Here is a 24345-nt window from a genome sequence, read left to right as displayed (position 1 = left end):
TAAGAATAATGAAGAGAAATGGAATGTTTAACTGTTGAATCTGCTTTCTAAGTACGGAGAATATTACAATGCATAATTTTGTATTGAGTATGCCTTGAATCTTCTATACGCCAACTGAATATTGAATATACAAATTGATCCTGTTTTTCATTGTGTAGAGCTAAAAATAATAATGAATTCGTAAATATTATGGAGTAGATAAATTAAGAATAGGTTATGAGAAAAACCGTACCAGTTACATAATAGTACAAATTCAAAGCACTCTATTAATAAATATGAAATAAATAGCAAGTGAGAGCTAAGTCTTATGACTAATTCCCCTTCTGCAACAGTTTTAAGTAAACTTTATGAGCAAAAAAAATTGTATAAACTAATCATCACAAAACCTGAATTCTCAGAGAGGTCAAACCAATTGAACAATAGCAAACCAAAGCAACATCACATTTAATATGAAATTTATTGTGATATTAGAACCTGATTCTTTAATAATGTACAAAAACTACTGTTTAATAATCTAATACTTACATAAATTAACTTTTTGAAGATGTCCAATCCTGCACAATGAAAGGGCACTCGCCATGTTTTCTGCCCTCTGCCTTCTCTTCTGTCTGCCACTGAAAACTTTCAACAGCTGTTTTAATGATTCAGATGATAGATAATAATTTTTCAAATTACAAATAATGACATAGAAGAAATCTCATTCTCTCTTTTTTTCAATCAACAAGAAAAATGTATTATATTATTATAAAGGAAAATATTTTTATATTCAAATCAATCTTAATAATTCAAAAGTCGATAGATTATATCGGTTTTTGCACTGTCGACACATGGCACTCTCGACTCTTGAATTGTCGATTGTCGTCATAATCATAACATAACCTATAAAAATGTGTGAAATAATAAGATAATAGATAGAACAAATACGGTAATATAAGAATAAATAACTCAACTAATGCAGTGTGAACTGATAAGTCTGACTTGACATATTTCTTAATTCAAGAGCATCAAATAATAGGAGTTTTATTACTGTACTTGATAACAATATGATTTTATGATGAAGTAACCTATAAATTGAATGATAAGAGTATGCAGCAGAGTTGAAAAAATAAGTTACTGCGATATCGTTTTATTACATGAAAACTCTTCTTTTATCAATATTTCTTTTGCTGTGTAGCATACATATTCCAAAAATGACAACTGTTCTTCCAGCAATTTCAAAATTAACAACACGAGTTATACGTGTGCTGGGCAGTAATCCTGGACCAATGACATTACAAGGGACAAATTCATACATTGTAGGCACAGGAGACAGGTTACTTATTTTATACTACTCACATAGCTAATTAGATACATACTAATAAATAGTAAATAATTAGATTTTTATTGGCTTATTCTTCACCAAGACTAGCGAAGCCGGATAGTTTGTTTCAAAAAAAGAATAAAGTTTCCTTGAAGTAAGTCATGTATATAAACTTGAGTTCCTGAGATGGCATGGCGACTGTGACTCGAAGAACACATGTGCCCATAGAAAACGGTTTTTTTCAGTCAATTCTTTTACTTTGCCTTGAATGCCTGGGTACTCAAAGCTGTTTACTGTAAGTCTCTCCTCAAGTTGTACAAGTCAAAATTTACCTTCACATATAGAGCACTTGAATAATAATAGTAAGCTACTGTAATAAGAAACAGTAATTATTTCAGAAGACTTGTATAGCGATCTACAGCTTTCAATGTAACCACTGGAGGTGGTTTTCACAATACCACAGGACAGCTCAGTATGAAAATAAGCCTTCTTATATGGGTATGAAATTTATGAGTAAACTGCCGTCAGCTTTGAGAGAAAATGAGAATAAGGATATTTTCAAAAAGCTATTGAGAAAATATTTAGCAAACGGGGTTTACTACAGTATTCAAGAATTTATGGATGGAGAATGAGGCTTTTGGGAGGATTAAATTGCAATGTACATTGTGGAATGTGATGTATATAATATATGTTTATATGTATTCCTTTATTTTTTTGACAAATAGTCCTTGACGATTTCCTATACTCTTTAAAGAGTCTCCAGGGAGAAAATTTAATCAAATCAAATCAGGTGATGATGCTCTCTTATGCATTGTAAAAACTTTTTGACAATCCGATGCATGACCACAAAGCTGCAGCTGCAGCCCATAGCTCAGGATGCTGTGGAAGAGGGCATAGTGAACCACAATTAGTAAGGTCCACGTAGTGAAGAAAGGTAGAAGAACAACGTTGCCGGTCCTCTGTCTTGTCAATGCCATTATAGACGGAAGCTGATTCAGGTCTATTGAAGTAATATTAACTGTTCATTCTAGTTAAGAATAATAATAAGTATTATTTTATTGAGCAAGAAATTATATTTTTCAATAATTTCATAATTAAGATGGAATATTTTGTGAATTATTTATTCTACGTTGTTGAAAGACGATCTGGCAACATAGCAAAGCGAGAAAGAGATAGTTCTATCCGCTTTGTTGAATGATATCTGCTTCGGAAGATGAGAAGACTACTTACTGTTGAACGCCTGTTGATGCTGTACCATGCAGTATTTGCCAGCCACATACAGTATGGCATCTTGATATGGGGACATTCGGCGCATGTGAAGGACATACTCCTGCTCCAGAAAAAGGTACTTCGTGTAATGACGTTTAGCGAGTATGATGCACACTGTCAGCCCATATTCCAACGCTTGGGCATCCATACAGTTTATGGCATCTACATTTAATTGACACGATCTATCCAGGAAGACCTGACCATGATTACGACTTTGGATATTTGGATAGACAAGGATAGCAAAACCATTGCTCATCAAACTCTGCCATTATAACGTGGACCTCACTATAGGGTTTGCTCACCAGCTGTGCCAGCTTTCTTAGTAGGTAGGTCACTCCTGACAGCTTCTTACATAGTCCCTCTCTGAGTCCACACGCTGAGGATCTCTGAGTCCTCACTTTGAGGATCACTGAGTCCTCACTTTGAGGATCTCTGAGTCCTCACTTTGAGGATCTCTGAGTCCTCACTTTGAGGATCTCTGAGTCCACAATCTGAGGATTTCTGAGTCCACACTCTAAGGATCAGGGCTATTCCGTGCCAATGAACAGAGCAGCCTCTGATTCTTGCCTAGATTCAATTGTTGCTTATTCGTTACAGCCACATCCTTGCTCCTCCAAACACAACTTCCGCCATGAGCCTGTGTTGGATTTAGACCAGACGAGATAGTAATTATCTGCAAATTTAGTGTCTTCCTTCAAGGTTATTAAAACGTCAATTATGTAATTGTACGCTGGGTCACTCAAGCAGTTGTGTGAGGATTCTCCTCCGTCTTTCGAAAAGGTTTTCTCTGGTTGTCTTGGAATTAATCACGGTTAAAATTTAACCGGCTTTTGTGCAACCGGGCCTTAGCCTCCCACTCTACTCATTGGGTAATGAGGAGATCACAAGTTTTATCCACCTATTTGGCATGCCATCTTGATTAAGTATGGACTTTTGTGTTTTTTGAGTTTTCAATTTTTAATGACGAAATCTATCCAGCACAAGCTGGTCATGGATTGATGAAGAATTGAGGGTTCAAGTCATTTATGGCTATCAAAAACAGCAAGGGACCCAAAACTAAGCCCTCAATGATCTATGTAAACCTGCATATAAATAAATAATGATAAGTTACCGTATTTCATCCCAGTCATCAGTTTTATCTCATAATATCGTCCTCTATTCCTACATTAAGAAATTGTTTCCACCAATGGAATCAAATTAACAGATATTTTCAAACTAGCTTTGACTTTTTCAGGAGAATTTTGATCGATACCAGCGAGCCACAGATTCCAGAGTACTCGGATACATTGAAAGGAGTTCTAACGAATGAGAAAGTCCAACTGGAACACATCATTTTGACACACTGGCACCATGATCATGTCGGTGCTGTTCCCGAAGTGCTGGCCAAAATAAATCCTGGTAACTATTCAATTTCAATTAAATTTATAATTGCATCCTAAACATCTGATAATCAGACAGAGGATGAGTCAAAAACGAGCAACCTAGGGAAGGTTATCAACACAAATCGCAATCACATTGACAACGTACTGTAATTATTATACAATAGTCACATAAAATTTATTTTTAAAAAACGCAGTCAGTCTAAAGTACCTATGTACCTTTCCCGTTCAGTTCGTACTCCTGAAAATGTAAACCGAGTCAGTGTCGTTGAGTCGATCGTCTAGGACTAGTAACAACGGCCGTTCTGACACGGTCTACACTTTCCGGGGAACAGGGAAGACCAGGTGGTTTCTTTTTCATCACAGAACTAGTGCTCCTAAACGCTGCAACCCATCGGAGTACAGTATTTCGATCGGGCATTGCACCTCGACCCTCAACTCTAAAATATTGACGGAAAAGCGTTGCTCTGTGACTACAGATTCTTTGTTTAAAAAAAAACTGCTTAACAGCGAACACACGATGTTGTACGTTCCAACGCTCATAGCAACTGAAATGGCATAGTATGGGTCGTCTGCCAACATTCGTTCCAGGGCAATACCCTCTCCCGTTGACGAGTACTGGCTGTTCGGAAAACATGCGTTTCCTCTGCACAAGGGCCTGGGTTGAATCAAAGGCAAGGAACAATAATATATTACTCCTGCAGAAATTCATCCACAGAATAGTATGGTGTTACAAGCAATAGTCGTTAACAATCCTCTGAATCTTCGTAAGTCCGCCATGTCTCTAATATCCTGCGGGAGCCTATTATATATATTTTTGGGCCCATATATTTCGGAAATTTTTCAAATTTGGCGTTTCTATGAGCAGCAACTGATAGGGAGGCTGAGTGCCTTGTATTGTAACTGTGGATTCCATTATTGCGGATGAAGCTTGAAAGGTTTTTGTGAGTGTAAGTACAGATCTCCAAGACATACAGTGACGGCAGTGTGAGTATCTCGCTACTAAGTAAAAGTTTTCGTCAGGGATATCTGGGGGCTTACCAAAAATAATTCGTAGGCTCAACTCACACTTACGCGACTCAGCTCGAGAAGAGACTCGACTCTAGTCGAGAGCATGTGTTTCCAAATGGTGACACTCAGACCAGTCGATTCTAGTCTCCGCGACATCAACATTTGAAAACTCATGCTCTCGACTAGAGTCGAGTCTCTTCTCGACCTGAGTCGCGTAAGTGTGAGTTGAGCCTTAATGCTTTTTTCTGAGATGCAAATACTTGGATGGAGAATTTAGATCTTTCCCAAAGGGTTATGCCATACTTGAGGAAAGGAAAAATATAACCGTAATATACCACCATTAGGGCTTTGAAGCTCACTGTGTTTTTGAGTACTTGCAGTGAGAAAATAACCGAGTTAACCCGGAGCATATTTTTTGAGTGTGTACTGACCAGTCCAATCTCTAGTTTACTCCAAGAAGATCAACAGCAACTCTCTGCTGGGGTACACTCAAATCGACCAACTCGATTCTATTCATTCAATCATGTATCATGTTCTGGATCAGATGTTTTGACGTTAGAATTTTAACAAAAGTATAATTTGTTGATTTAAGTGAAATTTTCAATATTTTTTGTGATTGTGAAGAAAGATTTTTGTTTGGATTTGTATTTTGAAATTAATTAATCTGATAAATTCAAAATTATTGTAGAACATACATTTTTTAGACTAAAAATAGTGTGTGATTTAAGTTATCATTTACATAACCTCTAGACTGTGTATTCCAAATTAAGGTTTAAAGCAGTCTTTGGGCGAATGCCTGTTGTTTTTACCTGCATTGTATTTATTGTCTATAAATAAATGGATAAATAATTACCATAGATAACAGATAGTATAAGAAGATATCCCATGGTATAGGGCGTTCATGTTCTAAATTTCACTGTTAACTCAAACCGATAGTCCTAGTAGCTGTTTTTGGTGAAGCTATGTGACGCTGGCAGTCTCTTACTGTTCCGTTCTTACACTCTCACCCCAACAGCACAGTAATAATAGACAGTAGTCGACAGTAATCAGTTTGAGTTAACAAAAATCGAGTTGAAATTCGGAAAACAAACGATGACCTGTACCATAGGATATCTTATCAATATCTATACACATAGAAGAGAACGAAGAGTTTAAATAAAATTCTTCAATGTTGTTTTCCATCACGAACTGCATATTATTAAATCACTTTTTGCTATTAGAAAGAACGACAATTTATATAAATATGACCACTGATTTAACCAGGGTGATATTAACATAATAATAATAATATACGAGATGCTACAGGAGCTCAGCTCTACACGCTCCTTCAACAAGGGTGAAGCAATGAGAATTTGGTGCATTTGAGAGAGTGGTGACCAAATGCTTGAAGGTCAGGGCCTATGAACATACAGAAAATATGGCCATATTTTCTCTATGAGTCTATGGTATTACAGTGTGAGGGATGTGATATCAGATGATCAAATTCACATGATTGTGTGTGTTATTTTATAACTAGGAACATTTTATAATAATCTCATCACTTGAAATGATCTTCCATGATCTGTATAATTTTGTTTAATAAAACTTTGATGCGAGTTATTACAAGGAGTTTCTGGAAAATGACTTGACTCAGATTTTTAACTGTTAGCCATGCATGTAATAGTGTGTGCCGGTTGCACAAAAGCTGTTTAAATTTTAACTGTGATTAAATTTACGAGAACCAATCAGAGAAGGCCTCTTTAAGACGACTTCCTGATTGGTTCTCGTGGAATTAATCACGATTAAAATTTAACCGGCTTTTGTGCAACCGGCACTGTGTTTTGTTGTTTGAAACCTGGGTCGGATTCCACACACTGCCATCTTGATCATAATCATGTGTTTTGCATTATGACCCCTTCGATCCCACAATAGTTGGTAAAAGTTGAAGAAGATGGTATAAAGTATGGTATGTACCACGGTATATAGAAGAAGACGTAGGTCTCACGCGCATGTTTGTGCTAAATTCATGTTTTCATTTAAATACCGTGGTATGTACCTTCTTAATTTGAACTGTCATATAGAGCAGCTTTCAGCTTAAACTCGCGATGTAAAGAAATAAGTTAAAATTTGAAATATGACTATAAATTTGAAATATGTAATAACTTTTTGCAGAATGCAAAGTGTGGAAATTTCCAAGATCCGATACTGAAGAGAAAGTGGACTTTAGACCTTTAGAAAATGGACAAGTGTTTCGGGTTGAAGGAGCCACCTTATCGTAAGTATTTCACTTTTCTACATGATCAGCATTTCTATAAATATTGAATAAATAAGAAACATTATTTTTATTTATAAGGGATGCTTAATAGTTATTTTTCTACAGGCACCTTGGAAAGAGACCATTTCTGCACTGATTGCAGGCCGCAAAGAATAACTTTTCCGCTCTAGTGCGCAAAATATTACTTTGTGTACTCTTAATACTTTGTGTATAATCTTGCAGCCATCCCAATCAGCTGTTGACATTTTTGGTGTGTATTTTGACTGCAAATTTGTTCTATCTATATTTTTTCTGATTTTCAAATAAATAAAAATGAGAACTCATTGAATTATACATTTTGAATATTATTAATTATTCAATATTTCAAATTAGCTATTTATGTATTAAGAGCGTAATGCGCGACTTTATCGCTCGCGCAAAACAGTTGATAATTTTGCAAGAGCGATAAAGAAGCATTATGCGCGAATTACATACAACATTTTTTGTACAACTGCCCAAACCTGTTAAATTACTTATATCGGCGGAGTTACAATTACCGACTTTTTAGGTTAAGATCTGACCTTTTGGCGAGCTGCTTACCATCAGCTGATTGGCGAGTGTAAAGAAACTCTTCTGCGCATGCGTGAATGATTTGTGAGTGTAAAGAAAATTTACTGCACTTGCGCGGATGGTCAGCAAGCAAAATAGTATATTTCGCACCTAGGGCCGAAAATGAGATATTTCCGGCTCGAAATCGGTTTTTAAGTCCGAGGCCGTAGGCCGATGACTAGAAAAGATTGAGAGCCGGAAATACATTTTTGCCCATGGTGCGAACGCTATTTTTTGCCACACCAAAAAAAAAAAACTTTCCAATATATAAGAAATTAAAAAATAAATAAAATTCAAAAAGCCTATTTTCATAGTTTGAATCTTGGTTATGACAACTTTTACTGTCAATTAATTTCAATATTACTAATTAATAATTTACAATAGTGACCATATTTTTATACTATTAATATTAGGCGCAAGCTTTGCACCCGGTGCAATATATCATGGATAGATGGATGAATAGAATTTTCATTACTATTTTGAAATAATGTGATGAAAAAATTAAAAATATATCAAAATATATCTAAAAAATTGATTGAAATTTAAATTATGGTAACTAATATAAAAAATAGGTAATAAAAGTCAAAATTCATTGACAAAAAAATAAGTCATTGACCGAGATTCGAACCTAGATCATTGTTTGTTATTCACTGAGCTTTGAGTTCTGATGTATTACGCCTTCATGCTCTCGGCCATTGCGTATTGTTGAATATATGGGCCTGACTGATAACACTTAGCATACACGTGATTACTGTACTTTACTGTACTGTAAACTAGACTTCTAAAAAAGTTTACTTCACTCCTAAAAAGCATACAACAGACTTTGGCTCATGACTTATATATTATTAAAATTAATATTATTATCTGTCTCACAATAAAATTTTCACTCTGAATTAAGTCAGGTAACGTATGTAGGCTACTATAATATAGTGTATAGCGGCAAATTTGAAGCCGGTTTGCCGGCATTTTCACAACAAAATATTGCTCTGAAAATAGTTAAATCATAGAGAAAACATTTGAAGATTCAATCTTGAGTAGGCCTAATGTTTTCTCTATATGGTTTAATATTGAAGAAAAATTATGTAAAAGTTTTAATAATGAAATTACAGAAAAATTACTAGGAATTTTTCAGTCAAGGCTGAGTTTCACCAGTAGGCTTACCTTAAACTTCAGATCTCTGCTGTATTTTCTTATTATTATTGTTGATTGTATTGCATTAAGAAGTGGAATTCGATAATAAAAAAGAAACAATTATTACTCTACCTCACTTTTAAATATTGATACAATTATTGTACTTTGATTTCAAATTCGATTCTTCACTTTTAAATACTTGCGATACGTAGGTACCTTTCTGACAATGGACAATGCAGCCAACATTATATTGTTGAGGCTATGGAGATATCATCGTATTCTATTGTTTGATATCAAAAACACAATAATAAATATTAAATTATGAAACAGTAATTTATAAAATATATTATAGACATAATACTGCGATTCACAATACATAATTATATAGATTATTACAGTCGTTATGAGATTATCTCTCTATGATTTTTGTGAGATCGGACACGATCAGCTGTTATTCAAGGTCATTTTACAGCCCTAGGGCCGTAAAGTTTTACCGGCCTGGTCGGAAAACAATCACTTTCGGCCTCCATATGACGCACGTAAACCAGCTCATTACATCCAAGTGTGGCGAAAAAGTAGATTTTCCTCAGAAATAAGCTGTTTTACGAGGAGAATTGAGTATGTAAATTCTTTTTTTACGCGCAGTTGTAGAAAAAATATTTTTTTCATTCATAAATTGATTGGTTGAAAAATTATTTAGAAATTAAGATTTACTCAAAATTATTCAAATTTTCAAATTAATTGGATTAATTTAATTTTTAATATGAATAAATTATCGATTATTAATTATCAATTGGATTATCAAGTTTAGAATAAATTAAAGTTGTTATTAATAAAAAAATTATACAGACAAACATTTGATGGATTTCAGCCATCATTTTACTCATAATCACCCACTTTTCATATTCAATGGTAACTGTAGGAAAAATTTAATGTGAAATACGTGCGCAAAGTTCCTCTGCTGCACTCAATAAACCATTCCGCCTCGCCTACAGCTCGTGTGTAAACGTTTCTTTCGGTGCAGCAAATTGTCACTTTGCGCACTAGTTGCACAAATAACTATTGTTCAATTAGTGCAACTAGTGACAGTTTGCTGCACCGAAAGAAACGTTTACGCCTTCGGCTCGTGCGGAATGGTTTCTTGAGTGCAGCAGAGGAACTTTGCGCACGTATTTCACATTAAATTTTTCCTACAGTTACCATTGAATATGAAAAGTGGGTGATTATGAGTAAAATGATGGCTGAAATCCATCAAATGTTTTTCTGTATAATTTTGTTATTAATAACAACTTTCCCACTTCCATCTGTCAGCACTTCTCATAGCCTATCAGTGCCGCTTCCCATTTAACCAATGCTGACAGTTCAATGTGAAACGAATCAGCACACATTGGCCATGTTGCAAATCTGGATCGTACGCAATAGTTATTTGTATATCTAGAGTGAAAAGTACGACTTTTTCTCCCTGTGGGAAAAAGTTTGAAGCCCGAGGCGAAGCCGAAGGCAGCAATATTTTCCTGAGGGAGAAAAAGTATTTTTCGCTCGTGATGTAGTACACAACATTTTTCCTCCATCTACATTTTTTTATAGAAACTGCAAATTAAATCATTCTAATAACTTACATATTGGTGACAATGATTCCTAACAACATAACCTAAATCTAAAACCTAAAAACCGGTCGTCTGATAGGCACTGCTGATTGCGCTATCTATCGGCCAAAGTTGTAACAATCATATCAGCTGGGCTACCAAAAATGGCTGACTCCAGATCACGCGGTTCAGATTTGAATTGCAGATCAAAAATATTTGTTGGCTGGTATTTTGAAGAATAAATATTTTAAAAATTGTATAAATTTTCATCGTCTACTAATATTAAGAATATAATATCATACAAACATATATTTCATGAGTTGATCAAATTTCTGGTTGTGGTATTGAATTCAGTTGACTCAATGACAGACACCTCTATTACGCTTTCTCATCTGAGCTTAGACCTTCTAACCTATTACCATGTAAGTTTTTAAAATAGAGATGCTTCCCATGTTATTTAAATGGAGTCACTTTTACTCCCTAGGGAGTTTTTCGGTTTTTACTACCTAGAGCGAAAAAGTGACACTTTAGTATTATGTTTCAGGGAGTAAAGTAAGTACTTTAGACAGTAGGTGGAGGAAAAGTAATACTTTGCGCACTAGTGCGGAAAAGTGATTCTTTGCATTCTGTAATCAGTGCAGGAATGGTCACTTTTCAAGGTAACTGTAGGAAAAATGGATTGCTTTCAATTGCCATTCAACCGCTTATCAGCTAGCAGCTGTAAGTGCTTTGTTTCCGTAAGCTATATAGTAAAATAATAACTGAATTAACTCTAAAGGAAAAATAAACGTACATCATTTACTGGGTTATTGAAAAACATTATTCCTATTATAGTTATTTTCCCACTAGGCCTATAGTGAGCCACCGGGCTGGAGAACTAGCTCAAAATGCCGCTGATATCCTTTCATCTGTTATAGCAGTGGTGGGTAGCTGTCTAGTTGTCACCCCGACTACTTGACAACTGGTCATTTTTGCCATAGGCGACTACTTGTACCCTCGTAAAAATATACCATTGCCGTCAAGTTGTCCCCCCGACTACTAGACACCTACTGGACCGGAGGTGCCAACTAGTCATGACCTTAAACGACTACTTGACACCTCGCACCCTCGCGTCAGGGTACGTCAGAGTTGGCACAACTTACACCCCCGCGGCGTAGGGAGGAGGGATCAAACAATTAATATTACCGACTAGTTGTCACCTCCTTAGAAAGGAGACAAGTGGACGGGGATGGCTCACGTCTACATGACACCTTGCACGCTGGCGTCAAGGTGTCACCCTGACTACTTGTCACCTACAGAGTTGGCACAACTTACACCCCCGCGGCGTAGGGAGGAGGGATCAAACAATTTTTATTACTGGCTATGATGTAGAATTGAATTCTAAGCACTTTTGGTTCAGTAACATTTTCCCGTCAAACGCACGGTTCGGGAGATATTCGCCGTCTTTGCTATTTTTAGGACAATTTTTTTCGAGTTGGTTGAAGAGGAAAAAATAATAATAAGCCCTTTTGATGACTGAACCAGATGTAGAACACAATTCTAAACTCATTTTGTTCAGTTATATTTTTCCGTCAGACGCACCGTTTACGAGCAAATTGAGCCTAATGCTAGGACAGTCAAATTTTCATCCATCAATGATATGGCAGATATCAGTCTGGTTATCAACTGAGATATTACATGAAGTCTGGTAATTAATATGAGGATAAATAATTATTTATATATCTAGAGTGAAAAGTACGACTTTTTCTCCCTGTGGGAAAAAGTTTGAAGCCCGAGGCGAAGCCGAAGGCAGCAATATTTTCCTGAGGGAGAAAAAGTATTTTTCGCTCGTGATGTAGTACACAACATTTTTCCTCCATCTACATTTTTTTATAGAAACTGCAAATTAAATCATTCTAATAACTTACATATTGGTGACAATGTTTCCTAACAACATAACCTAAAATCGAAAACTTAAAAACCGGTCGTCTGATAGGCACTGCTGATTGCGCTATCTATCGGCCAAAGTTGTAACAATCATATCAGCTGGGCTACCAAAAATGGCTGACTCCAGATCACGCGGTTCAGATTTGAATTGCAGAATGCAGATCAAAAATATTTGTTGGCTGGTATTTTGAATAGAATAAAATATTTTAAAAATTGTATAAATTTTCATCATCTACTAATATTAAGAATATAATATCATACAAACATATATTTCATGAGTTGATCAAATTTCTGGTTGTGGTATTGAATTCAGTTGACTCAATGACAGACACCTCTATTACGCTTTCTCATCTGAGCTTAGACCTTCTAACCTATTACCATGTAAGTTTTTATAGAGATGCTTCCCATGTTATTTAAATGGAGTCACTTTTACTCCCTAGGGAGTTTTTCGGTTTTTTACTACCTAGAGCGAAAAAGTGACACTCTAGTATTATGCTTCAGGGAGTAAAGTAAGTACTTTAGACAGTAGGTGGAGGAAAAATGGATTGCTTTCAATTGCCATTCAACCAATGCTAGCAGCTGGAAGTGCTTTGTTTCCGTAAGCTATTGTAAAATAATAGCTGAATTAACTCTAAAGGGAAAATAAACGTACAACATTCACTGGGTCATTGAAAAACATTATTCCTATTATAGCTATTTTCTCACTAGGCCTATAGTGAGCCACCGGGCTGGAGAACTAGCTCAAAATGCCACTGATATCCTTTCATCTGTTATAGCAGTGGTGAGTAGCTGTCTAGTTGTCACCCCGACTACTTGATAACTGGTCATTTTTGCCGTAGACGACTACTTGTACCCTCGTAAAAATATAACATTGACGTCAAGTTGTCCCCCCCCCCCCGACTACTAGACACCTACTGGACCGGAGGTGCCAACTAGTCATGACCTTAAACGACTACTTGACACCTCGCACGCTCGCGTCAGGGTACGTCAGAGTTGGCACAACTTACACCCCCGCGGCGTAGGGAGGAGGGATCAAACAATTTTTATTACTGGCTATGATGTAGAATTGAATTCTAAGCACTTTTGGTTCAGTAACATTTTCCCGTCAAACGCACGGTTCGGGAGATATTCGCCGTCTTTGCTATTTTTAGGACAATTTTTTTCGAGTTGGTTGAAGAGGAAAAAAGAATAATAAGCCCTTTTGATGACTGAATCAGATGTAGAACACAATTCTAAACTCATTTTGTTCAGTTATATTTTTCCGTCAGACAGTTTACGAGCAAATTGAGCCTAATGCTAGGACAGTCAAATTTTCATCCATCAATGATATGGCAGATATCAGTCTGGTTATCAACTGAGATATTACATGAAGTCTGGTAATTAATATGAGGATAAATAATTATTTATATGCATTTGTTTCTATACAGTCTGTTTCTATACTTATTCTTGATTGCACCATGGTTGAAAAGGCTCACTCACAAAGACATGATGTTGAAAATATCTTATTATATCAAAATTAGGAATCTTAATGCCTTTCCATATAGAACTTGATAGTTAGGCTTCATTTTCCAACTTTCAAATGAAGAGCCAGCTGGAATGGTGATTTCTTGTGGAGTGGAGTCGAGGGGATAGGTTGTCGTGACCGTAGACGACTACTTGTACCCTCGTAAAAATATAACATTGACGTCAAGTTGTCCCCCTGACTACTTGACACCTACTGCCAACTAGTCATGACCGTAAACGACAACTTGACACCTCGCACCCTAGCGATAGGGTGACCCCCGACTAGTTGTCACTTCTTCAGAAAGGAGACAAGTAGACGGGTATGGCTCACGTCTACTTGTCCCCTAAAAACCGGTTTTAAAAGGGGACAAGTTGTCGGGGTGGCACCTAGTCGCGTACCCGCAGTGGTAAGTCTAAGAATATTATTAGTATGGAGAAATTTGACAGTATCTCTGTTGATAGTATGAGTTGTAATGTTTGTTGATTTTGTTTGCCAGTGTAATCCACACGCCGGGCCATACAAGCGATCACGTGGTGCTGGCCTTGAAAGAGGAGAACGCTGTGTTTAGCGGTGACTGTATCTTGGGCGAGGGGACCACTGTCTTCGAAGACCTATACGAGTACATGAAATCACTGCAAACCATCAGAAGTTTGCAGCCGTCTTTTATTTACCCCGGCCATGGTCCATTGGTTGAGGTAAAATCAAATTCCTATTCAAATAATAAATCATTATTAACTTACTTGGCCAACCACATGTGGACTATAGTGAGGTCCACGTTATAATGGCAGTGAAGAAAGATAGGAGACAACGTTGCCGATCCTCTGTCTTGGCAATGCCTTCTATGGAGGGTAACTGATACCGGCTAATTGATGTAATATTAACTGTTCATTATCGTTTAAAATAATCAATTAATCAATGATTTCATAATCAATATTTAATAAATTATATTTTTATATAGTTAAAAAACGATCTGGCAACAGAGCAAAGCGAGAAAAAGACAGCGCTATCAGTTTTCTTGAATGATAGACATGGATAGCAATACATTGCTAATTAAACACTGCCATTATAACGTGGACCTCACTAGAGGCATAATGCTGCATCCACACTATCGCCCAATGCGTACAAATGACGACGAACGCCAGAGTGTGGATGGGTGGTTTGTCAGCCCTCGCCTTCATTGGCCTTCGCTTGCTATCGCTCCAATTTTGTCGATCGAAAGACATCGAAGCGGAGGCGAGTGGTCAGCCGAGCATCCACTCAATGTGGAAGGCAAGACCAATGTGACCAAGCTTTATGCCGCATGCACATGTTGGCCCAGTCGCCCGTAGCCAGCGTTGGCAAACCACCCATCTACACTCTGGCGCTCGTCGTCATTGGGCCAACATGTGGATGCGGCATAACACAGCTATGCCAGCAACTTGGCAAGCCACTCGGCCAGCGATTGGGCGATAGTATGGACTAGGCATTACAATATAATTCCCATGTGTTCTAATTGGACTATTCCGAGTATGAATAATTCCATAAGGACTTTTGAGAATTATATTTTCACTGTCACGGTTGTGAGCAATTTAATTGAACACTATTCAATCAAGCATTTTAATACTGGTGTGTGAGAATTCATCTTCATCTTTTTATTTCTATTCAATTGAGCATTTTAATGAGAACTGTTGAGCATCATTACGTAATATTCCAAGGCCCGGTTTCCGAGCTCGGGATTCAGCCAAGTTCTAGACTTTAAACAGCTGGAGTCAGAAAATTGGCTTAGTCGAGTTTTTATGATAATCTTTACTTTCTCATTTCTGTAATATTGGAAACGTTTTTCCTTGACGAAATGAAACATTCATAAATAATTCTAAATAGCTGAAACTCTACATTATTTTCTTTTGTGTTAAATTTTCTAGTTTTTCGAAATTAAATTTGAATGTGGACTGCGACTGCGCCCCGTTTCGGAAAGCCAATCTTCTGACTCCAGCTGTTCAAAGTCGAGAACTTAGCTAAATCTTGAGCTCGGAAACCGGCCCTAAAATTTGAATATTGCAAAATTCCAGTTTTTTTATTCCTAATGGATAGTCAAACTAAAGTGAGAATGATTTCCTGTCATTAATGGTTAAATGGCATGGATTGATGTTGCACTTATAAGGAGTGCGGACAGTGTTAAGTGGAACTCGCTATATAGGGGAAATAGGACTTATTGTTTCATAATAATGAATAGGAGATCATAAATACCACTCAATCAGTTGACTTAATAACGTTATTTTTAATTAAAGAGTTGAAATATTTTCTTAATTTTTATCTATAATCTAATAAAGAAAAAATGGCTTATTCACGTACAGGATAGGAAATTCACGAATGACGCATCATCACGTCTGAACTACTCAACTGATTAACTTGAAATTTTGAACTTAAGGTCCTTACACTATAAGGACCCGACACGAACAATTTCGATCAAATGCAATTCAAGATGGCGAAAATGTTGTCAAAAACAAGGTTTTTTGCGATTTTCTCGAAAACGGCTCCAACGATTTTGATCAAATTTATACCTAAAAAAGTCATTGATAAGCTCTATCAACTACCACAAGTCCCATATCTGTAAACATTTCAGGAGCTGCGCCCCATCTATGCAAAGTTTGATTTTAGATTCACAATATTATTAGGATTCAGATACAGTTTAAACAAAAAATTTCAAGTGGAAAAGATTGAGCATGAAAATCTCTACAATTAATTAATGTTCAGTAACATTTTCACCTAAAATTGAAAATAAGCTCGAAGTTCGAGGAAATAAGATTATTAAATTGCAAACTGTTGGCAACTGTTGATTCTATTAAATCATTCACTATGGAGAGATAGCAGACTTCGTGTGTCTGCAGCGTTATTGTCCTGTCACCAGCTGGCTTAGATCTTTAAATAGTAGACTTGAGTTGCGCGGGAACACTAGCGTCAGTTGTTCAATTTTCATAACGGCAAGGAAAGTTGTGTGAATGCGCCACACCAGATTTTTTGATGTTAGCAAAAATTTATTTATTTCATCGAGATTTATCAGATTGTGCAAAAACTTTATTAAAAATTGATGCTTTTCTCTGGAGAACCTTCAAACAATTGTAAATTATTCTGCATTTAATTTATAATTTATATTTAATGTCATTTTTTTAGAAAAATGAATAAAACATTTAAAAGAGAATAGAAATGACATGAAATTCTTCAATTTTTACCAGATTAAGGTTCAACTCCTTAGCGACGACTCGAGCCGCGTGGTTAGAGCCGCCGCAGCTAAGTACATAACCGTCCTATAGTGATCTTCACGTTATAATGGCAGTGGAGAAAAATAGCAAAACAACGTTGTCGATCCTCTGTCTTGGCAATGCCTTCTATGGAGGGCATACATACAGGTTTATTAATGTAATATTAACTGTTCATTCTCGTTTAAAATAATCAATTATATTTTATCAAGCAAGAAATTATATTTTCAATGATTTTATGATCAAGATTGAATATTTTGTTAATGAATTATATTTCTATTTTATTAAAAACCGATCTGGCAACAGAGCAAAGCGAGAAAGAGATAGCGCTATCCGCTTTGTTGAATGATAGACAAGGATAGCAATACATTTCTTTTCAAACACTGCCATTATAAAGTGTACCTCGGTCCATTATAAGGCCACTAACGGCAGAATATGTTTTAACACACACACACACACTCACAAATACACACACATATATATGTTCATCATGCATGTTTTGTCATCAACGAGGGGCTTCTATCATGGAATAAGCAACAAACAATAAATAAACCATTTAAAGTAGTAGTTCTGTGAACAGTAGACCTCACGCAGTATTCTCATCCACAAGTACCTGATTGAAATTATAGACCTTATGGAAATACAGCATTAGACTGGCTTCTCCACACATCTGTGTAATCACTTGTCAACTGATTTATGATGAATAATTCTATCAAAGACTGAAAACATAGATGTTTGTTTTCATTATGGATTACATAGATTCTATGTTCTCATTATGGAAAAGTACCACATCACTCACACAACTGTAAGATCTATCAAAGACCTTGAAGATATCTTATCTCTTTAAGGTTTTTGAATTCTATAGACTGATTTTTACTCTAATATTGGCGTATGAAGGAGACTCATTTTTCTTTTTAATTATTCTTGAAATGCAAAATTTCCAAAAACCTTGTATATACGTCGACGCACAATTAAAAAAGGAACATACCTGTCAAATTTCATGAAAATCTATTACCGCGTTCCGCCGTAAATGCGCAACATAAAAACATATAAACATTAAGATAAATGCCAAACCGTCGACTTTAATCTTAGACCTCACTTCGCTTGGTCAATAAATCACAAATTATGATAGAAAAATAATTTTACCTCAACCTTAACCTTCTTTTGTTTATTTTACTAGTTAGTTCAGTAGCTTATTATATTGTGTAATAATTTATCTCTGATATTAAAGAGAATTCATTCAATTACAGGAATATCCGGAAAAACTTCAGAAGCCCGCACTCTATGCTGTACGAAAACACTTTGAAAAGTTGAAAAAAGATGGAAAAGTTATAGAGCACAATAATGGTTGGAGTTTGAAAGAAAAAAGCAAAGTGTAAACAGGAATAATTATTGTTTTCCATTTATCATATGGAATTGTATGATAATTATCATATTATGCTATTATAAATAATTCTAAAAATAGCGCTATCAAACAAGATTTAGAATCGATATTAATTATGCTCAAATATGTTTAATGATTTACTCTGTATGCATAGCAGATAACACATTTACTCCAATAAATAAGATTTATATTAATAATCCTAGAGTTTTAATTTACCAAAACAGCCTCGTCAGTTTTAAATTATGGATATTATAAACAAACTACTTTTATTGGCATTTTTTAAAATATTGACTTGTTAAAAAATTTAAATGTGTTCCAAAACACTTATTCTATTGAAGGAACAGGTATGCAATTATATCATGCATGGTTGGCTAATCAACAGACCTTATCAAGCCAATTATCAGACCTTATCCTATCAAGGATAAGGTATAGACGTTAAGTTATAAGCATTTGAAGATGATTGATTTTTCTGATCTGAGATTGGAGGTGAGATTTTATGTTTCAGTGAATAACTCACTCTGTATTGTAGCGAAACGTCTCATATTATAGCATAACACTTGTTGTGTCAACTTCTATCCATATATACCAAATCTGGGAGATTTGCATTTTTAATGAAATCCATGAATCAAACATCATGAATTTTAGCAAAAATGGTCCAAAATTTAAATCGCTCAAACTCTCAGGAATGATAGTACTTGACGAGAGGAACAATAATATGTTATCTTCTTCTTCTTCTTCTTTACGTGCCTGCTCCTTTTCGGATGTTGGCGATCATAATGGCTATCGTGATTTTGTCGACGGCGCTACGGAACAGCTCTGCAGATGACTGGTGAAACCATAGCCTCACATTTGCCAGCCATGAAATTCTCCTTCTGCCAGGTCCCCTTTTTCCGTTGATTTTTCCTTGAAGGATCTCTTGCAGAAGTCTGTATCTTGAGCTATTCCTCATAATGTGGCCGAGGTATTGGAGTTTTCTACTTTTAATGGTATTCAGGAGCTCCGGTTCTTTATTCATTCTCCTGAGAACCTCTTGATTAGTAACTTTTTGCGTCCAGGATATCTTCAGCATTCTTCTGTACAGCCAGAGTTCAATGCATTTTGTATTTTGCCTGCTTGACTCATTGTCTTAACGTTCCATGTTGCCAGCCTAAATGTTTCATTCCTTTCAACTCTTACCCTCGCAACCGCCCCTCCCGGAGATCCGAATGAGGGGCTATTTTGCCTCCGGATTGATTTTGATGCAAGAATAACCATGTTGATTCTACTAGGACAAATCCAGAGGATCTTTAATGAGGTGTATGTCCTGTGTCCTTCCTCATCCTTATGCCGTTGACCGCCTTCTGCAGTTCATCCGTCTTTAGATTCTGTTTCCAAATCCTAGGTCAAAAGATGTTATCACATTGGCGAAATTCGCTCCTGTTCTTGAGTTATAAGCATTTGAAGATGAGTGATTTTCATGATCTGAGAGTGGAGGTAACATTCTATGTTTCAGTGTATGACTCACCCTGTATTGTAGCGAAACGTCTCATATTATATCACAACACTTGTTAGGTCAACCTCTATCCATAGCCCGAATATCAACCAAATCTGGGAGATTTGCTTTTTTTCATGAAATCCATGAATTTTTGATTTTGCAAAAATTAAAATCGTTCTATCTTTTAGGAATGATAGTACTTGACGAAAGGAACAATAGTATGTCATCACATTGGCGAAAGTCATTGACCGAGCGAAGTGAGGTCTAAGATTCAAGTCGACAGTTTGGTTTCTCTTAATGTTTAAATGTTTATATGTTGCGCATTTACGGCGAAACGCGGTAATAGATTTTCATGAAATTTGACAGCTATGTTCGTTTTTTAATTGTGCGTCGACGTATATACAAGGTTTTTAGAAATTTTGCATTTCAGGGATAATAATAAAAGGAAAAAGGAGCCTCCTTCATACGCCAATATTAGAGTAAAAATCAGTCTATAGAATTCAAAGACCTTAAAGAGATAAGATATCTTTAAGGTCTTTGATAGATCTTACAGTTGTGTTGTGAGTGATGTGGTACTTTTCCATAATGAGAACATAGAATCTATGTAATCCATAATGAAAACAAACATCTATGTTCTCAGTCTTTGATAGAATTATTCATCATAAATCAGCTGACAAGTGATTACACAGATGTGTGGAGAAGCCAGTCTAATGCTGTATTTCCATAAGGTCTATAATTTCAATCAGGTACTTGTGGATGAGAATACTGCGTGAGGTCTACTGTTCACAGAACTACTAGTTTAAATGGTTTATTTATTGTTTGTTGCTTATTCCATGTTAGAAGCCCCTCGTTGATGACAAAACATGCATGATGAACATATATATGTGTGTGTATTTGTGAGTGTGATGTGTGTGTGTTAGAACATATTCTACCGTTAGTGGCCTTATAATGGACCGAGGTACACTTTAAATGTATTGCTATCCTTGTCTATCATTCAACAAAGCGGATAGCGCTATCTCTTTCTCGCTTTGCTCTGTTGCCAGATCGGTTTTTAATAAAATAGAAATATAATTCATTAACAAAATATTCAATCTTGATCATAAAATCATTGAAAATATAATTTCTTGCTTGATAAAATATAATTACAATATCGGAGTAAAGGTAGACGCACACAGATCGTCATCGGACGGACGGCACGCATCGAACGATTAGATTTGATGCATTATTTTCAATTGGAGTGCGCATACCTATACGGATGCGGATAGGTATGCGCACTCCAATTGAAAGCAATGCATCAAATCTAATAATCCGATCCGTCCGATGCGTGCCGTCCGTCCGATGACGATCTGTGTGCGTCTACCTTAAAAATCAGACTATAGAATTATTCATCATAAATCAGGTGTTTAGTGGACTATGATACTACCAGTTCAAAAACATCGAACATATTATTGAAATGAATTGAATTGAATTATTGAAAATGTATCTTTCCATCAACGTTGTAGACAGTTGCAGCCAGACCTGATAACAGCGCTCACAATCACATTCCGGGACGACACGTCACGGTACGATAGGACAGAAAGCTCTATGTTTATTTCCGATTTTTTCTAGACATTTTAAATTGATGAATAATTTATTATTTTCTGAGAAAACATAACAACAGGTCAATGTAACTTATTACTGAGCGCGAGATCTACTGTTCAACAGAACCACTAGTTAAATTGAATAAAATATTGTGGCTACTCCACATCTAGCTAAACCTAGCCCTAAGTAGTGGAGTATGAATAATTTTGTGTTTTAATAGCTCAACGTTGCTTCTAGTTCTATGACTGAAAATACTTCATCGATTTGAATTTATTTATGTCTTGAATTCTAGAGAAAAGGTAGCATAAAAAACATCATAAATCAGGTGTTTAGTGGACTATAATACTACCAGTTCAAAAACATCGTCATCTTGAAAATGTATCTTTCCATCAACGTTGTAGACAGTTGCAGCCAGACCTGATAACAGCGCTCACACTCACATTCCGGGACGACACGTCACGGTACGATAGGACAGAAAGCTCTATGTTTACTTGGGATTTTTTCAACAACAGGTCAATGAAACTTACTGAGCGCGAGGTCTACTGTTTACAGAACTACTAGTCTATGGACAGGAAATATGGTTATACTCTAAGGTTGTTATATAGAAAGTGAACTATAACGAAATCATTAAAAATACACTTCGCATATACTGGGCATATTTTCGAATTTCCCGAGGTCGGATTTGAGGGGTACTGTAGTCAGAAAATGATCTTTCGATGGAATATAAATAATTTTATTTCTATTTCAAGAGCACAATGTTTTATATCACTTTTAAAAGTAGATCCGACTCTGTAGCTCGTGCTCTGTCAGATGATCTCCAAAGAAACATTCACTAACTACATTGATAATTAAATTAATTTACATAAAATTCGGCTTCAACGCAGAAACAGGTTGTGGTAAATAAAGATATGTATTAAAATGGGTACTTTGAGTTTCAATTCTTATGTGAAAATTGAAGAATATTTGCTGAAATCTGCACGCAAAGTCTTCGGATTATGGACCATCCAAGGCTTCCTCATAGCGTGCTAACTCATTATTAAAAAGTCACGAAAAAGAATTAAATAAATTATAACAATAAATTTGTCCATTTCAAACGTTGAAACGGGCTGACATTGTTTTTGTAAAAGTATTATCAGTATAAAATTATTTTAAAGAAGATTATATCCTATACTATTAAACGAGCAATTTCTGTTTATATGTTTGTATTTCACCGGATCTCGAAAACGGCTCTAACGTTTCTCACGAAATTCAGAACATAGTAGGTTAATAATAATATAAATTAATAATATAAAAATTCGATTTCACTAGGTCTCATCCCTGGGGAAACTCGCTGAAGGACATTAAAAGGATAATTATTATTTTAATTATAATTTATCCTTGGAAAAAAGCTGATAATAATTATTTCGTCGTCTGTTGATGATGGAAGTGAATGAGCGAGTTCATGTGAGTGGGACTGTGTCAAAATTATGACTCAGTTGTTGATCTTTTGTAATCATTCAATCAGGTACTTAGTGCCGGTTGCAAAAAAAGCCGGCTTATTAAAGCCTGATTGATACCAGTAGAACCATATTTTTGAAATGGTCTTCTCTGATTTGGTTCACGTGAAATTAATCAGGATTAAAATTTAACCAGTTTTTGTGCAACCGAGCCTTTGTGAGGGAAATTTTTGCATGCCTCTGGGAATTAATCTCAATTCACTGTGATTAGATAGAACATTTCTGTATGAACTATGAATATTATTATAATATGATGATTATTATCATTATTTCTTCTTTCGTAATAAATTTTTTATGCTTTTGTACCCCAGAGCGAAGCTCGGTGTCCGTTATTTTCTAGTAAAACCAGGTAATCCTGCATTAAAAACATGTCTGTTTCATGGAACACGTCTAAATTTATTGCTCTTTAAAAAACCTTATTTGATTTGACAAGCGTCTCAACTTGGGTAATCTCTATAGTAAGATTTACTTTTTTTTTTCTTCTTGATTTTTATAGCACCTAGTAAAAGACTAATAAGCTATTCTATTTTGACATAAATTGATAAGAATATTGTTTGTGAAGGTAAACCCATTGGTTAAGCCTTCTATATTGGTCAAGGATTAAATAGAGATTATTTTAGCATAAAGGATACAGTATTCTGCCTTTGCTCTTCCAATTGAACACTTTAGCACTAAACTAATTCGTGTGGCTTTCTGCGTTGCAGTCTTCTTACTCCATGCACGTTGAGCAGCTGGATTGCTTCCACGTTCACATGTTGATGAAGTCTTTTCTCATGTTTTTCTGCAAATCTTTGGATTTCACTGATGACTGTCGCCACTCCCAGGTCGCGGTGGAGATCAGAGTTCCTGATGTACCAAGAGCGTCTACACAACTTCTGAGTACTTTGTTCTGGAAGCGCTGGATGATGTCGATATTGCTGGTCGGGTGCAGCCCCAGAGTTGAATTCCGTAGGTCCACACCGGCTTGAGAATCTGCTTGTAGAGAAGCAATTTGTTATAATTTGACAACTTTGATGTCCTCCCAAGTAGCCAGTACATTTTCTTGAATTTTATGCCAAGTTGTTCTCTTTTCTTCTTCACATGCTCCTTCCATCTAAGCTTGGCATCCAGCGTCATGCCTAGATACTTTGCAGTGTTGGAGTAGGGTACAATATTCCCATTGAGTGTTAAGGGATATATTGAACTCTTCTGTTTGTAAAGTTGACTTGAACTGATTTTGCTTCATT

General features: G+C 35.9%; 2 protein-coding genes across 3 annotated transcripts in view; one reads left to right on the top strand and one right to left on the bottom strand.

Annotated features, from left to right (window-relative positions):
- The window catches only part of LOC120350673 (NADH dehydrogenase [ubiquinone] flavoprotein 1, mitochondrial), a 40802-nt gene extending 38087 nt beyond the window's left edge, over positions 1-2715 (bottom strand). Inside the window, exons 1-2 of the mRNA XM_039425226.1 lie at positions 2531-2715; positions 526-621 (exon numbers count right to left, since the gene is read on the bottom strand). Of these exons, the coding sequence (XP_039281160.1) occupies positions 526-621; positions 2531-2615 (181 nt within the window). The 5' untranslated portion in view covers positions 2616-2715. The remainder of the gene's footprint in view (positions 1-525; positions 622-2530) is intronic.
- Positions 835-18765, top strand: LOC120350674 (endoribonuclease LACTB2). 2 transcript variants are annotated; one of them, XM_039425227.1, is made up of 5 exons: positions 835-1312; positions 3804-3967; positions 7111-7213; positions 14445-14643; positions 18435-18765. In XM_039425227.1, exons 1-5 carry the CDS (start codon positions 1134-1136, stop codon positions 18561-18563), a joined length of 774 nt encoding a protein of 257 aa, XP_039281161.1. In that variant the 5' UTR covers positions 835-1133; the 3' UTR covers positions 18564-18765. The 2 variants fall into 2 exon arrangements, with proteins under 2 accessions (XP_039281161.1, XP_039281162.1); XM_039425228.1 differs by lacking the exon at positions 18435-18765 and adding an exon at positions 16282-16423.
- Positions 18766-24345: the final 5580 nt, after the last annotated feature.

The sequence above is a fragment of the Nilaparvata lugens genome, chromosome 3 (genome assembly GCF_014356525.2).
Source record: "Nilaparvata lugens isolate BPH chromosome 3, ASM1435652v1, whole genome shotgun sequence".
Taxonomy (NCBI): domain Eukaryota; kingdom Metazoa; phylum Arthropoda; class Insecta; order Hemiptera; family Delphacidae; genus Nilaparvata; species Nilaparvata lugens.
Note: the sequence above shows the minus strand (reverse complement) of the source record. Positions and strands in the feature narration are given on the sequence as shown.

Excerpts from the sequence above, each read along its gene's own strand:
- LOC120350674 (XM_039425227.1), top strand. The coding sequence starts at position 1,134 with ATGAAAACTCTTCTTTTATCAATATTTCTTTTGCTGTGTAGCATACAT. Across the intron at positions 3,968-7,110 it reads GCTGGCCAAAATAAATCCTG|AATGCAAAGTGTGGAAATTT; the intron begins GTAACTATTCAA and ends AACTTTTTGCAG. Across the intron at positions 14,644-18,434 it reads GCCATGGTCCATTGGTTGAG|GAATATCCGGAAAAACTTCA; the intron begins GTAAAATCAAAT and ends ATTCAATTACAG.